The 26,057-nt window shown below is 42.6% G+C and overlaps 1 protein-coding gene across 1 annotated transcript in view; it reads right to left on the reverse strand.

Moving 5' to 3' along the window:
- The window catches only part of LOC306795934 (voltage-dependent calcium channel subunit alpha-2/delta-1-like), a 65,471-nt gene that overhangs the window by 21,899 nt on the left and 17,515 nt on the right, over positions 1–26,057 (reverse strand). Inside the window, exons 4-20 of the mRNA XM_079294660.1 lie at positions 17,304–17,363; positions 14,982–15,017; positions 14,133–14,268; positions 8,354–8,485; positions 7,631–7,700; positions 7,109–7,159; positions 6,527–6,626; positions 4,006–4,164; positions 3,380–3,484; positions 3,210–3,288; positions 2,948–2,997; positions 2,661–2,750; positions 2,015–2,077; positions 1,161–1,244; positions 970–1,044; positions 228–299; positions 12–83 (exon numbers count right to left, since the gene is read on the reverse strand). Coding sequence (XP_079150786.1) covers positions 12–83; positions 228–299; positions 970–1,044; positions 1,161–1,244; positions 2,015–2,077; positions 2,661–2,750; positions 2,948–2,997; positions 3,210–3,288; positions 3,380–3,484; positions 4,006–4,164; positions 6,527–6,626; positions 7,109–7,159; positions 7,631–7,700; positions 8,354–8,485; positions 14,133–14,268; positions 14,982–15,017; positions 17,304–17,363 — 1,434 coding nt within the window. The remainder of the gene's footprint in view (positions 1–11; positions 84–227; positions 300–969; positions 1,045–1,160; positions 1,245–2,014; positions 2,078–2,660; positions 2,751–2,947; positions 2,998–3,209; positions 3,289–3,379; positions 3,485–4,005; positions 4,165–6,526; positions 6,627–7,108; positions 7,160–7,630; positions 7,701–8,353; positions 8,486–14,132; positions 14,269–14,981; positions 15,018–17,303; positions 17,364–26,057) is intronic.

Consider the following 26,057-nt stretch of genomic DNA (forward strand, 5'->3'; position numbering starts at 1 on the left):
AATAAAATTACCTCATCTTGGGATTTCACCAATCCAGGTATTGTGTAATTCCCTGTTAGACCGTCGATCATTCTTTTTCTCATCTGTTGACCAAATAACCAAACGCAAATCAATTTGAACCAATTTGAAAAAAAAAGAAAGAATTTCCACATTCAGAAATGATTGTTTCGTTCTTTCAGATATGAGCTCATGGAATCATAAGACTTGGAGTTATGTATTTTCCAAACCTCCACTTTGATCGCATTCTCCAGCTCTGCATCCAGGAAGTCCAGCGTTACAGGTTCATGAAACTTGGCGGTCTACATGGAAATGCAAGTAATTACTCGAATTTATAAATCAGTGGGCTTTGACCTTAAAAGGGAGAACAATTAAGCAGTAAACATCGGTTATTCATATCGTCTCCAAAACAGATTCTGATAATTACATTTTTGTAACAGGGAACCAATCATGGAGAAGCGTAAATATTGACGCGGCCTTTTGAAAGTTGTAAACATCTGTGACCAATGTGTGCATGCGTGATTTACAAGAAGAAGCCTACGTCTGAAAAGTCAACGAGAAACATCTTGCTGTGTCTCAACAAACATCATTCTGGACCCACGTGGACGGGACAGCTTAGAAAAAGAACTGAAAGCTCCGCCAAGTAACACAAACAAAACCCAGTGCGGTAACTCAGGCCACCATTGTATCTGTGCTGTGTCATTTTAATGCTAAAATCATATTTAAAAAGGTACATTCTGCAAAATGCAACTGTGGGTTGGTAATAGGAATGGGAATTCCTCGTGGGCCGCAAAAGACAAGAATCTTGATGTATTCTCAGTCTTGGCTGTCACGGATGTCATGTTTAACTTGCCACTTTGACCAATACTAATGTGCAACTAATGGGTTTTTAGCAAAGCCACCAGACAGGACTGTGTCTGGAAAAACAAATGGTCTGGTTGCTCTGAATTATCGTCGAGTGATTTGTCTTACCATTGGCTGGAGGTTAGGATGGAGCAGCACATATCCATTGGGGTCAATGGCAAAGTAGTAGCCATTTGGTCCAAACTACAGGAAAAAGGGAAATATACAGAGAAAGGAATGATGGAGGAACCCAGGTACCAATCGACTGTGTAAACAGGCTGGTTTCTCCAAGTGTTTATTGATGTAGTGTGTGCTTTTACTGTAAACCGAGGAGTCAGTCTCTTGATGTCTTCCAGGGAGACGTCAATAGCCATAACCCCCAAGATGAGCTGGTTTTGAGATTTCTGAAAGGGAACCATAGAGAAAACAAAGCAGAGGATAGAGGTAGAACGAGTCACTGTTCGACCCACTTAGGAGTCCTGTTGTTCTTTCTGGATGAGTCAAGTCCCCCTGCGCACTCTGAATGATTTCACGGAAATGGGGGTGCAATAGAAATCTGGACAGCCTCATTCCCAAAAGCTTTACATGCCGCCATGAGTCACTGACAAGGCATTTCCAGCCTTCGTCTTCAGCCATAGCGGAGGTAACCCCCGAGTCCTCCGAGGTAGACATGTAGCCGCATCTTGAAGCACTTAGCTACCGGATCATTTGTCTCTCTGATCCGCAGGTTTGATCTCTTTTTGATTTTTTTTTTTGCTTCATGGCATGCTAGAAGGTCTTCCTGTGGAGGCACGTAGGAGAGCTCTGAGGGACCTCGGCGTCAACAAAGGATATAAGGAAGAGCCACAAGACAGAGGAGGATGAAAGCCAAGGATGAGACGACGATCGAGTAGTATTCATGTTGTGTGTTTGCTTATTTTTTTTTTTTTTGTCTGGTAAATATTATAGCGTGTCACAAAAACTGCAGACTTAAATTCTCCCAAGAGGTCAAAGTGTCAGATGTACAGTAAATGTAAGATTCAATTGAGTGAGTGATTAAAGAAACACTCTGGAAATTAGCATGTTCAACATAAAAGAATGAAAGAACTTACAATAAATGTGTGTGTAAAATAAATTGGTTCATTTGAATCCACATAAATTGAGCAACATGAGAATCTAAAAGTCTTTTGTTTACCTTTGAGCCTGTGTTGGTCTTGTTGAAGACGGGCAGAGTGCCAGTGATCACCAGGCCAAGCTCCTGGAAGACACACAACATATTGAACAGTTATTAGCAATGCAGGTCAATCAGTCACACTCATGATATAAATTCACAGCATCCTGTGTGTTTCAATTCTTAAATGATTCCTCTGATTAATAAAAAAAAAAACCATGAAGCAGCTGCAGCCAGAAAATGAGCCGTTTACCGTTACAAAAGGCAGAGACACTTCTGATGCCGGGCCGGGTCAACGCAGTCACAAGCGTCGACAGCTTCTTATCAGGAGAACGAATGACAACAAGCACCCAAACCATTTGGCTCAGTTTACCAGACCGCTTTCTTATCTCCGCTGTCGCCTAAAAGTGCATCTTGACAGAAGCTTAAGCACCGCAAAAAAAACTTGTGGATGCAGCATTTCTGATTAAAAAGAATGTCCTTTCACAAACACTGCTTGAAAACAGAGTTGAAGTTGAGTTTACCGGGATGACAAACAGAAAATGTCTTTATCTGACAGAAAACAGATTTTTTTTTTTCTCATTCTTGCAGAGACGACCAATTTCTTTTTCCCTACGAAGTGTGTTCTGTATTTACATGAAACGTTTGTCTGTTATTACACGCGACGCACCAGAGCATCCAGGTACACGTTGGTCCACTGAACCTGCTTGGCCCTTCTGTCAGCCTTCACCATAGGCCTGCCCAAAACATCCAGGTATTCCTGCAAAGAAGAACGAGAGGCCGGCATCAGTTTTATTCTAATTGAATCACATGCACACCGGTCATTCCACCACAAGAGGGCACAATACACAACTGGTAAAGTCTGCCAGGGAGAGGGCTGGAGCGACGGACGAGTAAAGTAGCAACCATTCATGGACAAATAAGAGTAATTACGGTCGTGTCGTAATTTGAGTTTACCTGAGTGTTGATCCTGATGGCACCTATAGATGGGATCTCATAATAGTACCCTGAGACAAAGATAAAAGCGTATTATTCATTGTGAGACTCCATTTAGATGGCATTACCCCATCAAATAGCTCAAATGGCCGAATAAGTGGAGCACAACAACACAGTTTCTTCAGGTTGACGAAACAAAAGTGTGTCTCTTTATGTTCTTTTCTTCATCCTGCTGAAGAATACGCGTCGGATATGCGACGTATGTCTGATGCAAACGTCGTACCTTTATTAGCGCAGGCCATCCACTGTATTGGTCCTTTGTCGTAGTTGTGCTGACCGACTGAAAATGTAAAGATGCGCACCTGTGAGGAGACGAAGAGGAACAAAAAGATGAACACGGAGCAAAGCAACGACTGCTGTAGTCTACTCTCTCAACATCTTGCGTTCACGGACCGCTTGCTTGGGGTTGTACTTTACAAAGATCTCCTCCGCCCTCTCTTCTCCTCCGTCAGTGAAGAGCATGATAATCTTGTTACAGTTGGCCCGTGACACATTCGTCTAGGGGACACAAAGTTTGCGTTGAACTGAGGGAAACAACAGAGCAACACATTCTTATTGCTGTTCGGCACAGATTGAAGAAGCGGCTGCAAAAATAATTCAAGGCTCTTGTCATGCCTATTCATGTGGTTGCAGAAGACGGCAAGGGAAACACGAGCTCTTCTACAAACATCTGCAATGGCCGGAAAAAACCACAAGAGTACGCCATATACTCACTCTTAAGTCAGGACACTGGGATTGAGTTGTCAGTGAGTCCTTTGTTCCGGCATTATTTTCATCATTGAATGAAAATCATGAATTAAATTGACACAACTTATATCAGACTGTCAAGTAGATTTCACAGGGTTTCATCAAGCCTCCGGGCTGGTCTGCACATTCCAAGAGCCATTGTCGGGTAGGATAATCAAACAGCTTGACAGCACCGTCCTGAACATTACGACTACACAGAAGACTCCTACGCCCTTATGTTCTTCAGATACCACACAGATATTCCACCACGCACGCCCACGCTGACACTTTACCTGCGCGAGCTGCTCAAAGGCCAGCTCGAAGCCGCCTCTGTAGTTGGTGATACCCTTGGCTGTGATGTTCTGCACAGCGTCTTTCAGCATCCTCTTGTTGCGGACGTTGGCCTGCACCAGGTTCTGAAAGCACGCCGCGTACGTGGCCTTGTCATTGAACTGGAGGGAAGAGGGAAGGAGGGATGATGGGAAGTGGAGGGAAGGCACTTGCACATATTTGCTGTTAAATATGCGGCCTGTCGTCTCTCTGTCACGGAGTCGTGCGGTGTCCCCTAAACATATTGGCTTGGCTTAAGACAAGGTATTTTAAGACAGAGATTAAATCGATTCCATTTTACATCAAATAAATAACATCATTATTGGCAAAATGTTATAACTTTAATGACTTTTAACTTCTTGGCTTTGCTGAAAATGTGTCATGTGTGAAATGAAATCAGCCTTCATCAAAAATCTGCACAGACCGAAGGGAGCTATAGGAGCAGAAGGAAGGATTGGCAGGAGAGCAGGTAGGGATGTGAAAACAGTGGCATAAGGAGGTAAAAAAAACAAAACAAAGAGCTTGATTATGGAGGGATTATGCCAGAGACAGACATTACTCTGACTGCTTACATTACAATCATACAGCTCTACATGTAAAGCAGATTAATATTGGTGAATAGTTAATGTGGAGGCACAGACGGAACCCTATCAATCCATGCTCACACACACACACACACACACACACACACACACACACACACACACACACACACACACACACACACACACACACACACACACACACACACACACACACACACACACACACACACACAGGCTATGGAAGACTGGGACATGGCTCATTAATACCCAACATCTGTTTTAGCCTAGACTGCAGCTTTGCAATCATGATCATGTGGAAAAACAAACACACACTCTCAAACAAGTGCACGCGCACAAACACGAGGTCCAAGTGGAATTCTATTACATAAAAAAGATGTTGCAAAAACGAAGAGAACAAGGACCATAACAGCCAGGATTGCACAAGCGAAGGACAAACTTTCGCCATCAGCATCTCTTTGCCGTTTTTCTTTTATTCACATGGGGTTACGTTTGCAGAACGCCGAAGGATGCTGCAGCTCACAATGACTGTTTCCACCAATTCAATGCTGCTATTCATGTTGGAAGTCTGCTGCCAAGACATTTGTCCTTGAAAAAGATTCACGCCCACACACACACACACACAACAATATGAAGCGGTGTGCGTTCGAACTTATAGAAGACATCTTAGAATAATACAAGCTGAGTAGAACAGCATACTGTAGGAGGGCACGTTCTTCATATACGTTTGTGTCTGTAAAAAAATTAAGTATCACAGGTTTCGGTAGGTTTTAACGATTGTGTTACAGAATTATCTTCACTGTCTCTGGTTGAAGAGTTGTGTGTGAGTGAGACACCTCGGAGGAGTCACAGCACATCGTACTGTTGCAAAAGGAAGCATAATGATAGATACTGTGTATGTTCACTCTGAGGACACACTTTTGCTTCATCCAGAAATACATGAATACATTTACAACGCTACTCTATTATGAAAGGTTGTAACAGATTGTAGCCTACCTTCACAAAAATCTTCAAAAGGCTTATGAAGGTCTACGAACTGAGCTGGATGCCTTCAATATACTTATGACACTGCTGCCTTATTTAATTAACATCAAAAGCCCTTTCACTTTGCTGATTGGAAATTTCCAAACAAAACATAAACCATTGCTTTATTAAGGGAAGTGAAGGAAAATGTAATCAATGGTTTATTTGGAAAGCAAACTATGAAAATCATTGATTTCCCTCTCACATTAGAGGGACAAAGAGGAGACAAATAAGGATTAAGAAGGAGATTTTAGATAGAGGGCAGGCACATCAACGCACATGATGTATGCAAGTGACTGGAGCGAGGTATTTTTAAATGTGCATCTTTAGTAACTTTATAACTTTGGAAAAAAGAGCAAAGTGGGCATAAATAGGGGGAGGGTTGAGGATCCATTAAGTGAAGGACACCAGTTTCATAGTTGCTTGGCAACAATATCTAAATGTTGTTTATTGTCGAACAATTGTTAAATGTTACGCACCTCCCGTCATGTCAAATTCCTTGTATGTTCAACATACAATGGCAATAAACGGTTTCTGATTCTGATATAAAGGGGTCGATTTTAATCGATTTTTTTATCGATTTAAAAAAAATAAAATGAAAAAATCAAGTATTTTAGTCCTGCAAATCATTCCCAGTGTGACTGCCCATAGAACATATATGCACACGCACAGATTCTTTGAGTCAGTCAGGTCGCTGCCATGTTTAAACCAATGACTCAAACCAAACAACTGAGCCACAATGTCCACATTAACATTTAGCAATGTGTGCACCTGGAAATTCAACACACGCACAGAATCATAAGCACTTCATGGACAGGATTTTGTTTCTAAATTAAATATTAGTATGAGCCACGTTTATTTCCACTGGAGAAGAAATTAGCTGCGGGACTGTACTCACATAGACCACGTTCACGTAGTCATCGTCGGAGAGGGTCTCCAGCATCTTGCTGACCGACGTGCGGATGAGTTTGAGGGTGAGACCCGAAACGCTGCCGCTCCTGCAGTTTGGCACAAAGACGTTTTGGTTTTACAAAATAAATCAATGTCATTTATCACATTTGTATGCATATATACCTAAAAAAAAAACATGTCTGCGCTCCTTTGTTTTCTTATGCCACCTCAGTCAAAGAAGAAAATGTGTATCGATGTGAAACTAAACCTGAAGTTTGTCTGTCAACTTGTCTTTTTGATATTCTGTGTACAAGACAAACTGGACCTTTTGCCTGATCAGTGGGTCTCTAAAACATGATCACGTCTTTGCTCGTCTAAACCTTTTAAGGCATAAATCACTCATCACAGGAAGAAACAACTGGACTGTAAATGAGGAAGTCGCACGATACACTGACTGCTCTTCGTTGGTCAGTGTCGCATGCGGAGGCAGCCGTGAGCACAGCGCAGTCAGAGAGTTAGCGTCAGGGCCTCCTGGCGCACAAAATCAAATAATAATCAGACTGGAATGAATCATGAGGTCGTCACTCACGCATCCACCAGGATCAGCATGTCCTTGGGTGACGCTGCCCCCTGAATGTACCTGGTGAGTAATAACAGACACACACACACACGAAGATCGTGAATACTGAGCTCACATAGGGAATCATTATAATTCAGAAAGTATTTTTAAAACCGTTTTTTAAGGAGATAATAGAGCATTGATGGCTTCCAGTCAGATTTGAATCATTTTTAGGAGACTAACGAAGCGTTCGTATCTTTGATCTAAAGTGGATGAACCATCATAGTGCTCTGATGCGTTGGTTTGAGTGGGGTTTGGATTTGATTGTTTTAAACTCTGTGCGTTTACCGATGCCCTTATGTGTAATCAGTTTATGCAACATGGAAGAGGAGTTTCGGCTAATGAGTGTGTAATATGACAATTCGATTTACACAGGTAGAGTGAATGAGCCACGTGTCTGCCCTTGACACACACTAGAGGAACGACTGACGAGGAGATGATTAGAGAGACGGAAACAAAACTGCACTTTCCATAATGAGCGTCTACACTCACCACGGCCGCCTGCGGACATCATAGAGGTCGATCTTATTGGCTAAATTGCTTGAGTTGACCCAAGGGGATGCTGTGATTTGGCAGAAGGATGAAATGGGGAAAGGAAGGTTTACTGCACATTAAGATTGGGTTTAAGTATACTTGAAGATGTCAAGTTAGTGGCTTAAAACATGTCTTACATCTATCAGCTTAAATATTGTCTTAATATATTTTACATTAAAAGAATACTTGGACTTTTTGAGGGATCTACTTTATTTGCTTTCTTACTGGTGAGAAGATTGACACTGCTTTGATTGCTGTGTATGCAAACCGTGCCAGGAGGCTATTAGCTTAGCATGAATACTGGAAGCAGGGGGAAGCTAGCCTGACTCCAAAGTTCAATAATTGTTGGATCTCCTTTGTTTAGTTGGTCCAAAATCAAAAGACTTTGAACTTTGGACAGAGCCAGACTTGGCATTCCCGCCATGCATTCAGTCCTTGTGCTAAGCTAAGCTATACAATCATGATTTTCCCCCAAAAAAGTCAAACTATTCCTTAAATGCAATCTTTGAGCTATAGAGGACAATTCAAAATTCATTTGAAAACAGAACTTTATGAGAGATGCTCAAAGTAATTCGTGACTTGTATGCCTTTTTCTCAGCCAGTCAGCAGCACATCTTTGTCCGTGACTATAGGACGGCCAGTGGTGGTTGGAGTAACCCCATTGGCTACTGAGCGGCTCACCTGGGAAGTATCGAGCCAATCCGCTGGCCGAGCCAAACACCTGCCAGAGGATTGAGGGATCTTCCTCTTTGTTTTTCCGGAAAACATCCTCCAAGGCCTCTGTCCAATTTAGCTCATTCAAAATGATGGTTGCTGGAACACACACACGCACACACACACATACATTCCTACATTACCAACAGTGGACAGTCATGCTTCTCTGTATTCTGTTTCCGGTCAACAAACAAAAATGGAAAAGGACATACAAACGCACACATAAAGATGAAGTGAGTCATATTTGTAAAGAAGTACAAAATCATAGAAATCACTCAAGCACAAAATGTCAAGGCTTTTCAAAAAACATTTATTTTGAAAAACTATTCAAAACACACACACATCAGTATTAGGCTACTGACATTGACGGCTGAGTAGAAGCCTCCTCACAGATATTGAAACTGACATCAATCTGCTATGATGAGATATTTCCATTTCTTTGACTTTTCTTTGCTCTCAAAACACACACCAATATCTACAGCAGTGCAAAGTGAGCAAAGGAGAGGAGAGAGGGAGGCAACAACAAAATGATTCTATTCGATTTTTCTGGAACAAAACAAAAATCATCTTCCGCGTACTCGGGAAGGGGGGGGGGGGGGACAGACATACAGTAAACGATTTATTTACCTGTTTGTCTGCAGGAACTCTTACTGGCTTTAATGCTCCAACAATCTAGTGCGATCAAAAGAGGCAGCGGTCTGCCTGGCTGGGAGAGTGGGCTGCATGTCAAATTGATGCTGTGCATGACTCATACTGTGTGTGTGTGTGTGAGCAACTGGATTAAAGAAAAAATTAAAACACAAAAAAAAGACATCAGGACGAGACAGGGGACAGCTGGGAGGTAAGAGATTTTTCAGAGGGAGACTCATACGGGACAGACAACTCGAAGCTATGTGGTTAAAAGTGAGTTATGGCGAGTTAGTGTGACGCTCCTGTACTCTTAACTCGGTTAGAGAATTATATTTACAATTCAGCAGGAAGAGGCGCAGTGTACAGTGGCTACTCGTTTCTTTGGCTAAAAGCCACCAAGAAAAACTCAGTGTACTCTTTTAACTCAGTAAATAAGCAATGCCCAGCCTAGAAAAATATTTTTTTCTCTGTCACCCTCCCACTTCTCCCTCGTCCTGTGGCTCTCACGCTCCCTCTGCCTCCTCACTCCTCCCCCCCTCCTTTTAAAGGCTCTATTTCCATGCTACGTGAAATAAAGACAGAGTTTAGTCCTAGCCTTAAATTGCTTCCTGCGGTATTGTAGAGCAAAGCGTATCCAAGTGATGAGTGGCGATATTTTGTTCAGGCCTCAACCCTCGTCTCCCAGAGGATGGCCTTTAATGGATTAGTGGCATGACCCCCCCCCCCCCCCCCCCACCCCCTCCGGGATGGGCAGGTCAGGCATCACTGATGAGCCCTCAGCATCAATATCAAAGGCGTGGCAAAGCAGTGTCCTCTGATCTCAGCCAAACACTGGAACAAATCACATTTTCAGTGCAAAGAGATCCATCTCTGTGGCAATGCGTTTGTTGCTTGCTCGAGGTCGCCATGATGAAAAGAAATGAGAAGTGCGGTCAGCTCTGGTTGTCAGGAGTGGCGTCATGGCCTGAGGGACACTCGGGGGATCGGGCGCATGCGTTTGTGTGTCTGTATACGCATTTATATTACCAATGCCGAGATTGAATTTCAGTATAAGCGTTTTTTTCTTCAGGGTTGGAATAAAACGAAGCAATAAACATTTTGCAATGATTTATTTTTCATGTTCCACAAATGCATATTCTGCATCAAGATTCTGTTTTCACTCTGGTGAAATCAGAGGAATGACACCGTAATGAGTGAATCGATGCCCAGCCATGGCAGCTTCTTAAATTTAACGATTCAAATATCACTTGAAGAGGTGAAATTTGATGATTCATGGGGCGAAAAGACGAGGGAACTAAATGTGGAAACAAAGACTCTGAATATTCCCCGTGAGGCATGTAGATGCTTTCAGAAACAAATCAAACAGGATTCTGGCAGTAACGATGCGGGCGACGACGGTTGGAGGAGGTGAGGAGGGAGCGCTGCGTGGTGCCATGCCCTGTCATCAGCTAGCTGGTGGCTGAAACTGCCTATGCATTTAAAAGTAATTACTTGGTGGAGGCTGAAGTGATGAGAACCTGTAATCACAGTATCATAAGGGGCCCTGTACTCGATGATACTTGGACAATTACTACTCGGCAGGAACAGTAAACTCTGGAGGTGAGAGGAAGAGTGAGGTGACTTCAGCTGAGCTGTGGTTCTACTGGACACCACAATTTACACCACACTGTTTTACTGGCATATGTTTTGGGAAAGTCCTGATTTTAGGTCTAGTAAAATAGACTAAACAAACAAATTTGAAATAACTGGAATCACTGAACGCAAAGCACTATGATGTTGAGGTTTAGATTCAATCCAGCACAGGATCGTTCGTTAGAGTTAAATATGACGAAAAAGAGGGAAAAGGGCAAAAAAATCAATTCCAGTGATGTAAATACAAGTGTGTGTTCAAATGAATGGGGACGTGTGGAGAATGTCTGACACATCGGTAATCATTTGGTGATGCCACATGGCGTAAAGGCTTGAGTGTAGTTATCATGAGTATGTGTGAAAGCCACCCAAGGCCATATGAAGATGTAGAGACACACTCATAGCGGCCATGGCCAAGGGGGAGATATGACACCAGCACACACACACACACACACACACACACACACACTAGGGGTGTAACGATACGTGTATTCGTATTGAACCGTTCGGTACGAGGCTCACGGTTCGGTACGCATGACGAACCGAATACGTTTGAATAAAAAAAAATACTAATAATAATTAATTCAACAATACAGAATGTGACATGACACAGTGTGTACGACAGTCTCTTTCACGACTGTCGTACAAAGTTTGATGGATAGGTAGGATAGGAGTGGAATCCCAATCAGCCCATGAGAACATCCTGGGAGGGCATCCAACCTGTCGCAAGGACACAGGTAGACATAATGACAGTGAGAGGGGGGGGGGGGGGGCAGAGAGGAAGGAAGGAAGGATGGATGAGGAGCCAAAGATTGAGATGAAGGCGATGCGGGGGAGACAGTAGCACATTTGTCTCTGCACAACCTCCTATTAATATGCTTAATAAAGTGGCGCAAGGGATGAGAGGAGGGTGGTGTGAAGGGGTTGTCAAGGGATAAGGATGGCAAGGAAGAAGAGAGAAAGACGGCGAGGAGGAATAAAAAAAATAAAAAAAAGCAAACATGACAATATAAGTAAGGCAGAAGAAAAAACAAACCAAGGGAATGGGACAAAGAGGAAGAGGGAAGAATGAAACAAGGTGAAGGTTGCAGAGAAAGTGCACCTCAATCAAAGAAGAGCTCGAGGATGACACGTCTCTCCTTCAGCATCAGTAAAAGCCACAAGGACGCAGCCCTGTCTAGACAAAGTCCCTAATTAAGTTACCAGTCGTTCCTCCACACAACAGGATAGAAAAGCAGGGCGTGTCCAAGTATGTTTGTCTCCTTCTACGCACACACACACACTCACGGATACACATTGCCATGGCAACGCCGACAGTGCTGACCATCCGGAGTGGCATCAATGTGGAAGCCCGTCCTTGGAGATGGAGAGAGTGAGAGTGAGAGAGTGAGAGAGTGAGAGTGAGAGTGAGAGTGATGTAACTACAGCTCCACCCAGACCCCACCCTCCACCACCTACCTGGGAGAGATCAAACAGACACCACACACCCTATAAGCCAGAGCACTGCAGTAGAGGACAGTTCAGTTGTGTAGTATTAAATGGTCAGTCAATCAAAGTTAGAAAAAAAAATAAAATTGTCAATGGATTTCTTCCAACTGCCCAATTCAATTGATATTTTATTTGTGGTTCTCAACACACAAATCAACATTGTTATTGAGAGTGTATATGTACTCAACCAAAACAATCTGCATGGCTAGAAACCACTAAAGGTAAATGTAATAGAAATCTGAAAGAAATGTTATAAGGGGATCTGTTGCAAACACATGCAGAACATTTTAATGTACCAATCCAGTCGTGGCTTTTAAACTTCACATCAACTGTTGAACGAATTTCAGTGCATGACAGAGGTTGGGGGACCACGTAACTAACAAATTGTGTACATTTTGACACCCATCCAATGAGATCTTGCAAAGGAAAGCCTTAAACAAAGCATGCACGCCATGGAGCAAAAGACACAAGACGAAGAAAGGAAGGAAGGCAGGAAGGAGAGATAGAAAGAGGCTCCATTCAATTATAGAAAGAGAGTAAAAGACTAATAAATCACACTGGGAACATACCCCTACTCCAACACCCAAAGCCACCCTAACCACCAAAAACGTCTGCAGTCAGAGGCCTGTCACTCTGCACACTTATAGTCCAACTTACGTGACTCGCTGTGTAAGGACATTAGAATCATGTGACCGAGTTCCATGCATTTAGCAAACCCAGTGTGACGTCGTTACTGAAATTGATATTGAATGCTCAATCAATGCCACGGAGGCTATTAGCTCATGTCTGGGTATAAAGGAACCGTTTAACCGTTTGATGCCTGCTGCATCTGCGTGTTGCTAAATCTTTTGTGCAACTGTGAAATGATGTAAGTTTAGTTTATGAAGTGACATATAAAGCAGCTTCAGGGACCAATGATGTAGTGTTGCTATACTACATCAGATCACACGTCAATTCTCATTAAACGTTTTATCCATCATAATGGATAAAACTCCAATTATTCGGATCCTGATGACTATTTTGTCTAAGGCTGGCAAAAAGGAGGCATCGGATCGGATATTAGTTTTGCAGGTTTTGTCAATCCATGTTTTTACATATTTCTCTCGTTAAGTGAAGATTTTGATTTATTGGTGGCAGCAGATGAAAAGTCAGGGACTCACTAAAGCTGTTATGGTTGATCCTCTGGGCACCATGGATATCTGCACCAAATGCCATGGCAGTATTAAATATTTCACTTTAAAAAAAAGAAGCTTCAACGGTGGCGTGAAGAGATAAAGTGAGGGAATCACCAAAGTCATTCTGATGAATCTACTGGGGACCATGAATATCTGGAGAGATTTTCATTGCAATCCTTGAGTCTGGACCAAAGCAGCAGACCGACCAACAGACCGACAATGCCATCCTCGTAGCCAAGCCGCAAATATGGCTGACATTTAAAAATGAAACTATGCAGAGCACGATGTTTATATGATGAAAACAACGACCCTTTCAAGACGCTTTCACGAGACACTTTCGTAAGTTAAGAAAGTGAGAGAAATAGTGACAAAAAAAAGATGCTTCAATGCAAGTGTGTGATAAACATGCCAAAAATAACTGAGATAAACTGAATGCAAGTGCAAAGCACCCACAAAAACACCTCTCGTTGGCCGAGGGAAAACGTTGTTCAACTGTCGAGGTCACGGTTAGCCGTGAACGGGAGGGAAGGGAGCAGCTGGTGACCAGGGTAAAGAGGGGGCGAGAGTGTGCTGGCCGTTGGTTTGTTGGCATCTGAGCTAAATACAGACTAGAATGGCCTCGCCTTGGTGGGGAACGGTCTACACTACAGACAGCGCTGGGGGGGGGGGGGCTGAGCTCTGCATCATGGGAATGTACTGTAGATACTGGACATAGTGATGACAGGGATAAAGAGGGAGAGAGGTGTGAGGTGGTGGTTGCTATGTATTACCATTTTTTTTAAAGAAGGATGTGTGGACAATATGAGAAATATAATGCAACTTACAGCCTTCGTATATATCCGTAGGGATGTGGACGGCGGTGGTGTTGTACGAGACGAGTCGTTTGAAGTCGGGGTCTATCTCGAAATCATCTGGAAGATATCGGTTCTTCCTTCCCTTTCCGTCCTCTGTCTGATTAAGCTGCACAAAAGGGGGGAAAAAAAACAACAGAACGTGGCGTTTCAGTACCATCCTGTAAAGGATTATATGGCTTAAGAGGGGTCTGTGTATGTGTGTGCACCCTCGGTTTGTAAACATTCTGTTTATGCAGTTTCGTGTTACTGTGAATGACAAGGTGTCAATGTTAGTATTCACTGAAATGTCACTACTGACAGATAAGTATTGAGAAACTGAAAAGTTGTAGGCAGTGAAACATAAACCCAGGCATCCAGAGAGAAAGAGAGCGAGGGGAGAGGGGTTGTCAGACATTAGTGTGCTGCGGGTGTGTGGTTCTTTCCCACTGGGATAGTGGAGGGGGAATTAGATGCTGATCCCTGTTCATGAGAGCAGACACGTCTGAGGCCGGGGGAGGCATTCAATGTCTCACGCATACTCATGTGGTTCTGAGTGTGGGGCCCAAAACATGTACTGGTCCTTATGGATAAAAAAATATAATCAGATTAAACATGCATGCATGCATACCAGAGTTTATTACGGATGTAACATCAGTAATTCCTACATACAGTGACTTCTTTTCACAGATTCTTGCAGGCCATCAATACAATCTGCTATCAATTTTGTTGCCATGCTCTCAGGAGGGCTGGATACGGGTTGCTGGCGGTGTTTTATTTGATCATTTGCATCTCTAATTACACTGAGAGAATTTAAAAGTCGTGGGATCAAGTTGAACTCACGTCATCTTTGGCGTTGTAGTAAACGATTTTGTCAATCTGTGAAGAAATTGAAAGACACACAAGAAAAGATGAGCAATGAATCACAATATACACTTTGATTAATGACTTAAATCCAGGCTGAAAAACAGCATTTTACTGTCCTCTCCGACGGACAGTTTGAATGTTTTACCTCTGTAAACCTCAAACAACATAGGTGGTTACTAGTGTGGTTGGGCTAGTCGGTCCCGTCGTGTCATTACTGCCAAGATGGCGACAGCCGGAGTCACCCACTTTGAGCCTCGCAATGGCACCCATAGGTGACGTCATGGTGACCATGTCTATATTTTCTACAGGATGGTTGCACAGGTAACCACACCCAACAGTGAAGTCACAGTGTACGGGAAGTGTACGCTGGAGGACACTTCTACATCGCTGCTGCAAGGTGAGAAGCAAAAACAAGCTTTCTAGCCGCGAGTAATTTGCTCTTTAAAATCTCAACAACTAAGTGTACAAGTCTCCAAATTAGTGCCAAAATGTATCCTCCCTGATCGGAAGTTGTGGGTGTGATGTGTACTGCCAAATTCAGAGCGTGTGTGATCTGTATTCTGTCTGAACAAGGAGACGCTTGTGAACGTCTTGCGATCAGACCTCTGCCAGGTGGAACTGCAGCGCATGCACTCACTGAAAAGGTGCTTTTCAAACAATATTGCGTCAATGGAGTCGTAAAAGACAACCTTCTTTTCCTCGAACAAAAGTCAATGCGAATTGTAACGTATCACATTTAACGATCTGCAATTTTGTTTTCGACATTGCCACCTCCAAACCCGCTGTTACATAAAATTAGATCAAAATGCAAGAACCACAAGAACTGATGCAGAGACAGAATTAAACACAATGTAATCAAATTGACCCGTTTAGAGGAGCTGGATACAGCTTGTATTTGAACGACAACTGTAAATAGGGCCAACGTCATCACATTACTGAACGGACACACACCAGTCACAGCTTCTAAGTGTTTAACGTCAGCAGGGAGAGGTGCCCAGTGGTATTGGCCCAGTTATCAAAAGGTGACAGAAAACAGACGCATGCGCATGAACACACACACACACACACACACACACACGCTCCACTTGCTATTTCAAACACTCCTGATTCCGTATGATACAAATCTATACATTGTGTAGGCCTACTTTGTGTGTCAAACTGTGGTTGTTATATTTCAAGTAATTTATTCGCTTTATATGTAGTGTTCTAAGTGAAAAGGAAAATTTAATTTTGAAACGTTTCTAGCACGCATTATTGTAATTGACCTTTTCTTTCGAATATGTGTCCAAAATGAGTCAACGCCGAGGTAGATTCAGAATTTTCCATAATGGCGTCGTGGAAGCTTGCATTGCACACCGAATATGTGGCTTCACCTTTTAGAAGATCCCACCGAGGATGCCCGCATCCCGTGTTCAAAGAATTCACTGGAATATATTGGCCAGCATTAAAAATAAGGCAGCCTGAGTGATTTGCAAAAAACAAACGAACGAGCACAGCGTCCAAAAGGCTGATGTAGAAAGTAGACAAAAAGACACACATGCCCTGTGTTCAATGAAGGCACACAGAGGTTCATTCGGGGCTAAGCTAATTCAGGGACAAAGGGATACCAAACTCAGTGATTGTAATATAGCAGATAAATGAATCAATTTCCTTCCTGTTTTACGCAACACAGCGTGGAAGTTAACAAGCTAAATGGCAAAGTGGAATTTCTTTGAAGTTCTTCCGCCACAGTATTTTCACTCGATATCATTTGTCATATGTTAAATGGCTGCCAAGAGCGTGAGGCTTTTCTCATTGCAATTTGCATCTATTATGAAACGGCCGTATGGCTGAAACACGGCATCGCCGCCAGTGAGCAGCTGAGAGAGCTGCACTGTAATTCCAGGCTGCCATTGTGGAACGGGGGCACTGCATTCACTGGACCAGCAATTGGTAATTAAATGAGTAAATGAATAGCGTGTTCATATTATTTGCTGTACATTTAGCTTTGAATGTATTCTTAATAGTATGATTAATGGACAATATCAGAGAGTGTGCAGCGTCCGTGTGCTCATCACATGCACACCTAGTTTCTGCCTATTATGTGAAACAATGAAATTCAATCTTGTATTAAGTCATAACAGCATTACTGTCATTGTATCATGAGATTTGCCATCCAATTATTACAATCATATTGGCTCATGAAGAACACGTCCCTCCCCCAGCTCCTCTTATGGAGTTCGAGGCGCCGCTTGACCTGTGTCGTAACGCAGCCAGTGTTAACGAACACAGTCGACCGGGCTCCCGCCGCTCACTCACCTCACTGTCGCCCCTCCACTCGTGCTCCATTTGGAACTTTTCTGCTTCCGTTGCCAGCCTCTGAGAGAAGAGAGAGGGAGGAGGAGAGAGTGGGAGGCGAGAGAAAGACAGTATGTTGGCCCATGTTAATTATTCTCGTAAAAAAAAAGCGAAGCTTTAAGGCAACATTACTGTCAACATCATGATCCTGACTTTGGCCCCAACTTACACTCTGTCCAAGGATGACAGTGTTTGCATGAGCTGAGTTAGAGATTTGAAAAGCCATGAGCCGGGCAGCTCAAAAACCATACGCGGCTGAAAATATGAATTATTAAATACCAGAGCATGTGAAGTCATGACATCTAACCCTCATCTAGCAGCTCAAAGAGGGTGCTGCTTCTCCTCTCTGCACCTGTAGGTATGAATTAGGACTAGCTGTGACACAGTGTTGCGCTAAAATTAGAAACCCACATACTCCATCTTTCCCAGATCTGGTCCTAATGACTGGGTTAATGGATTTATAATGGGCCCAGCTTTTAATCTGTACCTTGTCCAGAAATGCACTGCACTATTAATTTCCCCTGGGAAATATAAAACCCGGCTCTTCCTGCTCGTGTGAACGGCACTGCGGGTTTCAAGTCGCGCAGAAGGATCAGAGACGTGATGGGGGCAAAGCAGTGAATTCATTTATGAAATGAGAGGAGGAGGGGGTTGAAAGAATGAATTATTTAATGAATTTGGCGGTGAAATTAAACAAGACAGTCCCAAGGATCAGAGAGGCAGAGCAAAAGTCTGATTGGGAATCTCACACTGGGATATTAGTGGCAGCGTTTGGGAGGCAAGTCAGACCTTACACATGACATCAACTGTACATTTGTCTTCGTTTGCCATTTTGAAATCGCTCATCCAAAAGCAATTCAGATCTTAAACCACTTGATATCATTGTACACCTCACACAAAGACAAAGTATACCCAAGTCACGTGATTAACTCATCAGCAAGACAACAGCCTGTGAGAGAACAGAAAAAAATAAACAGCATCAATCTTCTTGATTGACTTCAAACATCCTGCGTCCATAAAATACACAGACAGACACTTCGACAGAAATGGTGCCGACATTTTTTTTAGCCTCTTGTTCCTGCACTGCTGCTCCTTTCTTTCTTTCTCAAGGTAAACATATTCATAATGATCACTCGCTGTGCCTGTACGCCACGCCGTCCCATCATGCATGCTGGGGCCGGACACTCTTGTGGTCTGAAACACGGTTACCTCGACAGCCTCTCAGTTGTGTCTCGTTTGGGGAGAAGTCTAGCAGCAGCTGTCAGAGACGGTGGGACCTCGCGGCTAGCAAAGGAGCAAATGTCAACGAGAGATATGTGGGCGTGTGGTTAAGGCAGGAAAGCTTCACTGCACTTTACGTGCCAAACATCTCTCGGTGACTAAATGCAGCGGTCACTTCAGGGAAACAAATAATTGTGCATCTGAATTATATTTGCAGCATACATCCTGGAACTTGGTCATCCACCCTTCTATCATGTTCGATTTTTATGTTTGTGAATCTCCATGCATCCACACACAAGAATTTATTTTGTAAGGATTATGGCTCTCGGCAGCTGGTTATGGTGGTCTTTATACTTCACAACACAATGTACAAATACAAGCCTTTGCAGATTTAGTTGCCAGTTGCCAATGGCTCTACAGCTGCCTTGACTTAATGGGAACATACTGTCTGTTTCCAGTCAGGTCATTATTGGCTCAAAGACAGATTGGGGTGTGTGTTTAAATCGAATAAACTTCTAAGCTGATGCTGCGGTCACAACCCGACCGCTGGTTGTTTTCTCTGGAATCACTCCTGCTGTATTCAAGCTCAAAGCATCAGAACATATATTACATTCAATAAGAAGCCAGTAAGTTTTTATGTATTTCTAAAAACAAAAGCAATTTGCAAGGAATTGCCATCATATTCTCGCATTCCTCGCAAGTAGCCTACTATGTGAAGTCTTTATCATTCCCTAAATGTAAATATATAGGTGAAGTCAAATTAAAAGACTGCAGAACTCATACAGACAAGTTGCTCTTCTGACTTGAAATAATGAGTGTAATGAATGAACACGTTTCCAAAGAAACATCATCAGTTTATTAGCTGTATATACCGTATATATGTTAGAGTTCCCAGCATGCATTGTTTGAGTGGTCGTTTTAATTTGCTTTTTAACTGAAAGTAACTTTTTGAGTTTTGGACATCAGTGTTTCAAACGATTTCAGACTTATTTAAAACACCAAATCCAGCAAAATCCTTTGAGTGCCGTTTTTGACATTGCTCCAGACAGGACTTGCCAAAAGCAAAAGTGAACTTGTTGGCTGTTACTTCTTCACTGGCTTCCCGGGCTGTTTTACTTAACTCACACTGGATTAAAGACATTATGTCCTGTATGAATCTGGAGAAAATCCATGATACCACCTAGGAAATCATTAATGAGGATCTCCACAGCAGACCAAGAGGTCATAGAGCCAAAAGTCAGCAGCTGCTGCAGTTCTTTACATTGTTTCAAAGGTTTAATCCCTTTCATGAGCCTTCACATCCCCCATTCACACTGGATGATGTACGACAGCAGCTGGGCAGGTGCAAGCCCAGATAGCGTCCCAGCTCGGGTGCTCAAACTCTGTGCCATGGAGCTCGTTCCCATACAGCGAAATGTGAAGAAGACAGAGGAACTGGGTAATAGCACATCAAACACACCTCACACTGGACTGAAGCCCACTTACATCCGCGGCAAGACAGCTGAGCAGATGAGCATCTTCAAATATCTCGGATTCACCACAGACAACAAACTCAGTTTCGATAACATATCAATGACTTCCATAAACGATCCCGGTGAAGACTTTGTGTTGTCTGTAAACTTAGAGCACTTAAACCTGGAAGTGCCACGTGAACACATGTCAGAATATAAATCAGAGGTACTGCGATGCAACTAAAATCCACAAAATTGTGATTTACTCTAAACTTTGAAAAAAAACAAAAAACTACAGCCCATCAATAGAAAGTGCCGCAAGTAATGAGAATTAATAAGAATGAGAAAATATGGACTTGCTAATGAGCTGGCTTGAAGTGTATGATATCAGCGCGCTGCTATAGAAAGACTAATGAGAGCATAATGCGGAGTTACAGAACAGAATGATGAAGATGATGTATGCCTGGTTCACGCTGTGGAACTCGATGCCGAAGAATAAAGAGTGCGTCTGTGGTTTTAGTTCTTGTGTGGAGAACATGGAAAACTGTGCTGTGTTACAAACAATGAGCCAATGGGGAAAAAAAAGAAGTTTATAAAGCTGCAAGGGGCCGCTTCATAGCGTAAGCCCCATAAATCCACTGTATGCTCAGGCGTAGAACAAGTGTATGTGTGTCTTTTTTTGGAGAAAATTAATCACGTCCACCGTAATGCCTTCAATCTCCTACATGGAGATCCAAATGGAATGATTTTTGCTTCAAAATAATGTTTTCTGAGGAGCTTTTCATATGAAATGCGTCAGTAAAGCGAAATCAAACATGAACCACATTACTGTGTCGGTCAAATTGCAGATTTGTCTTATTTAGATGAGTCTTCATGTCTAAATATAGATATAGAAAGGGAGGGCGAAAAGCAATGAGACATTCGATCGACTGGCTTTCTCCCACACGTGCACAACACACAAATCACCCACAGCTGTTCAAAAGCATCCTTTATGTCTGCAATCAAAGAACGCTGGGTACAACAACATCGGGCTCTGCAACACTTCTAAGTTTGCATCTTGTAAGCAACACACAGAGATGTACTGTGTAAACACGCACGCTTGCTTTTCTGACACACATTCCTGGCAGTCTGATTAGAGCATCAAGTCCTGCCAGGACGGAACACGCACATTTATACAAACACACACACACACACAGACCTGCCATCCCACTGATGTGCAGGGAGGCACGGGAGAGCTGAGGAAACATGAGCATCTGCTGTTGTGACTGGCAGCACTTTAGTCAGATCTATCCTGCTCAGCCTGTAGGGAGTCAGGAGGAGAGTGGTAAGAGAGAAAAGGGGAGCGAGAGATGTACATTTGCACACACACACACACACGCACACACATGCTCAGGCAGACTGGCACAAGAAAGAAAACAACTGCACAGTACAGTAAAGTACATGCAAGTTGACGAGTTAACCCTGCTTACTACACTACAACCCTGGTCTTTTAGACAGGAAACAGTGCTCATCAACATCACAGGAAGTGACTTGTCGGATACTGGTGCTCGTCTCGCTATCCACTACTGTGTGCTGGTTTGACAGCTCATCTCTCCTCCAGCAAACACTCCCAGCTGAGCACGTTCTCTGTGTGCCAGCTGGCTGCAAACAACACTCAATTACAGCTGTACCCAGCTGCAATGTTGACACGGAGGTGCATGCACACACACACACACACACACAACACAGATTTACTGGGTCACCGTGTCTTGAGGTATACCCCTCTTTAATAATCAGAAGATTGTTTGATGATGCCTCCTTTAGTCCCACTAAAGACAGACAGAAATAATGAGCTGAACACATCAAATGTACACTCCCTCTCTGTATGCAAATACTGTCCGATAAGTTTCATGTAGGAAAAAAAGAGATGACAAACACAAAGCGGAGTGTGCGACAGCTGGGCTGACAAAGGCAGCCAGACACAATGCACACTCTTCAGGAAGTGGTGAATAATGAGTCACTGGTGGCTGATATCAGACACACCCACGCCATCTCTATCTCATTGATTCAACAATTTCTGCACCATTACAGATATCAAATATTAATAGTTTTTGGAGACAGGGACAGAACTATGTTTGCATTTTTTTGCGAACAGGTCAAATTTGCAATAAGTTTTGCTCCTCCAAGCCATCTCTTTTAAGCGCCCCCCCCCCCCCCCCGTATATATATTGCTGGTTAAGTTTGTCATTTTTAAATATACTTTATACTCCACTGACACGCAACTGTAGAGCAGCAACTTTGGCTTTAAGCACGACGACCTGAGCAGATACAGGAGCAAAAAATCAAGGATTTATGATTTTGACAGCCATTGCAGACCACAGAATAATTAAAATGTGACAGCGCCACTCAGCATTTAAGTGCTCAGCACGATCATACAAGATACGATGAATCCCCAGTGGGCAAGTCACAAGTTACAACGGCACAGAGACTGGCTAACAGGAAAGAAAACAGAAAAAGATGATGATATCAACAAAAATATACAGAGAAACTATACATGAATACATCTATAGGAAATATATACATAGAGTACACAATATAAGTGTCAGAAAGAAATATTGTAATTCTGGCTGTCACTATGCGTGAACTATACATAACATAAATAGATATACGAATAAATACCTATAATAGGCGTATAATTGACATAGTAGTATTTAAAAACATATAGTGTTATATAGTATATGTGCAATATAATATACTGTATATATATATATATATATCTATATATATATATGTATAAAAAACCTAGAACACAATTCCATAATGTGTATAATATAAATGGAAGAGAATATTATGAAATAATATTTATAATATAATACACTAACAATACATATGGTATTATTATATCGTGATTTAAGTAATATATTGAAAAGTAAAATAAATGTATGGCACATGTTTTCCTTCTGTGTGTTCCGTAAATACTTCCCAATCCCATATTTGATGATGAGCTCCAATAGCAGTGCCTTTCGGTCTCCCCCTTCACTATGCAGCTTGACTGAAGAAGGCAACACTTCAATGTCTCAAAATGACTCCCAATAATAATCACACAGAAGGTAGTTACTGTGAGAGGCCCGCTTTAGACGAGGATGCCATCAGCATAACTACCTGGCAATAATAAGCCCACGAGTGGAGAATTTATGTTGTTTATTCAGCAATTTGGACATAGTCAATTTCCCCAGCATATTCTTGGAAACGAAATCATTATTTAAAGTGACAGATTGCATTATGCGCTCTCTTCAGAACGCCATCGGAAACAGCGCATAAGTCATTATGACATATGATCTGTGAGTGCAAGTGGATCTGCACTCATGGGGAATTGCACGAGCGTAACAATTTTCCCTTCAATGTGCGACTTAATAAAATAACGTGTGAGTGAGGGAGGCTCATGAGCTTGTGTGTGTGTATGTGTCACTGTGTGCCTACTCTGTGATTAGGGCTTTTAACAGCAGTGTCTAATGACTCACAGCATGTCATCCAGTGCCGGTTTAATAACGCACTTCCAGACACTGGAGATCAGTGACTCCTCTGTAATTACGCACAACTACATAACACAACACTTAAAAGGGGCTCTATTCAAAAGCTCAAGCTCTCGCTTTCATCCTTCTTTGACGATCTAATGAACACGAATGCTACTAGAGAGGGAATTCTGTGGATTGGGGTGAATGAGGAGACTTGACTGAAAGTTCTCTCATTTTGATTGTCCAGTGTTGAGAGTAAAGAAGGGTGACGGAGAAAGAGAGAGAAAGCGAGAATGAGAAGTGATTCATTTCGGGAGTGAGGAATCCGTTTGTGATGCCCACGTTGCTTAGAAACCAGGGGTGTCATGGTAACCTGCCGCATCAGCGGTCCATGCACTGTGGAGAGCGAAAGCCCCCGTGCAAACGGCTACGCGAGAGACTCAAAACAACATTTTGTCCATTATCTCCCCATTGTAGAGCAGGCCATCTTTCTCCTCAGCGATTAAGACTCGACTCAAAGCCGCCTCTCTGCGCCAATGCCAAAGACCCGCTCACAATTAAGAGAAGTTGGTTCGCGCTGGCGATGGGGAGCCACGCCGAGGGTGATTCAAACCAACGCAAGAAGCCAAGTTTGGAAAAGAACTGTTGTTTTTGTTTCCAAAATGGCCACCAATTACGACTCGAGACTCTGATGGGCAGCCAAAGCCTTTTTATGATCTGCTGCCAGAGCGCTAATGCATTCCCAGGCCTGAAATAACCTCACCGATCGATATTCAAACAGCACAGTCCCCAGCCGTCTGTTCTGTAGTCCTTATCCTTATGCTGTCCCTTTGTCTCTTGGGTGGTCACCGTCTTTTCCTTGGTTTCTTTTACTTCACTCAGAAAAAATAGAACCTTGGTATCTCTTATTCCTTTTGTTCTCTTTCTCTCTTTGATTTTTCAATTGTTGACATCTTCTCTGCAGGTCAGTCCACTCTCTTTTGTGCAGGCAGTCTGTCTGGAGGACGTCTTGGCAGGCTGCCATGTCCCCCAATGCAGGTGCGTGTGACAACAAGCATCCATCAGGCTGGGTACAAAGCATCAGACGGACTTCCTTCAAGGCACCTACACTGAATAACCTTTCCCTTGTCCCAGCAAGTCATTCCCCTCTCTCCAGTTTTGAGACAAGCCATTGGCAAGTGTAATCCTCCTCGGCTTTTTAATGTCAAAAAGCAGAGACTGGGAGGATTTTATATTTGCATGGACATGCAAATGATGTGCGTTAGTGTGTGTATAGAAAAAATATTGATAAAGTGATATTCATTACATGTTTTATATTATCTTATTCAAAAGGCTTACAAGCTAGTAAAGAGATATTGGGTTATGCTAATCGGTGTTGCTAGCCGGCTAACGTTAGTTAATCCTGTGGTCTTGTGGCTCCCGGTAGGTCTGGGTGCTAACATCTAAATAAAACTAGAGCACAGACTTCTTCCATCAATCAATACATTTTTTTTGTCACATTAAATTGTACAAGGTAAGGTTACAACTCCAGTGGAATATTGTTGATCACTGATGTAAATACATTGAACAGCTATTGCAGAAGAATCATGACCATAAATGGTATCATGACAATGGTTAATGATTATAACTTTAGGATCTAATTCAGGCAACAACAAACTAATTATTTTAATCATTTGAAAACTGAGATCAGTGCTCAACCTGCTCTCATTCATTTTATGTTTTTAAACTAAGACACAAAATGTAGTACTGAGGTGTAAGGTTATTATTAGATACCATTTTTAGATACAAATTGAGAGATCAGCCTGACACAATTATTTTCCTGTTGCTAGAAACAAGTGCAAATACCTCAATGCATACACTCTTTAATTTGTGTGATAAATGAACATATCTGGAAATCTCTGCCGGTGTCACTGTGGGGGGAGCAATGACCTATTCCACTGGGGGAGGTTAACCACGGGTCCATCAGATGAATGGTTAAGAGCAAAGGTTCAATAATTAATGAATGAGTCAGAGGACTCAGAGCTGGCTTGGATATCGGAGAGAGATCTACTGTTAAGGAGCGCAGCACAGTGAACGAGGATCCGAGTCATTGACACACAAAGAAACAGAAACTGAGTAACGGCCTATTGATGAGGCTCAGGCGGCTGTGGCGCTGTCCAGTGCTGATTCCAGCATTCCGCTTCAGCATTGATTGATGTTCAGCTGATTGAGGATTGTTGTTAGCCCATCTGGTGTTGTTATTCAAGGACTATCAAAAATCTCTCATGTTGTGTACATTTGATGAGTGTTTTCTGCAATTGCCCGAGCAACTGGATGGATGGATGGACTGTATTCTCAGTGATTTACATGAAATAATACGAGTACTACTGTGTCCACACTGTGTCCACGCTGTCACACCTGACACCTGTTTTACCAAATGAAAATATCTGCTTATTGTATCGTAATCTGTTTTGTACATATCCACTTTTAAAAAATAGGAAACATGCATTTCCCTTTTATTTTAAACATGCATTTCAGTTGTACTGGATAGAATGGACCAAAGAGGAAAG

This window comes from Melanostigma gelatinosum (assembly GCF_949748355.1).
Source record: "Melanostigma gelatinosum genome assembly, chromosome: 22".
NCBI classification, from domain to species: Eukaryota; Metazoa; Chordata; class Actinopteri; order Perciformes; family Zoarcidae; genus Melanostigma; species Melanostigma gelatinosum.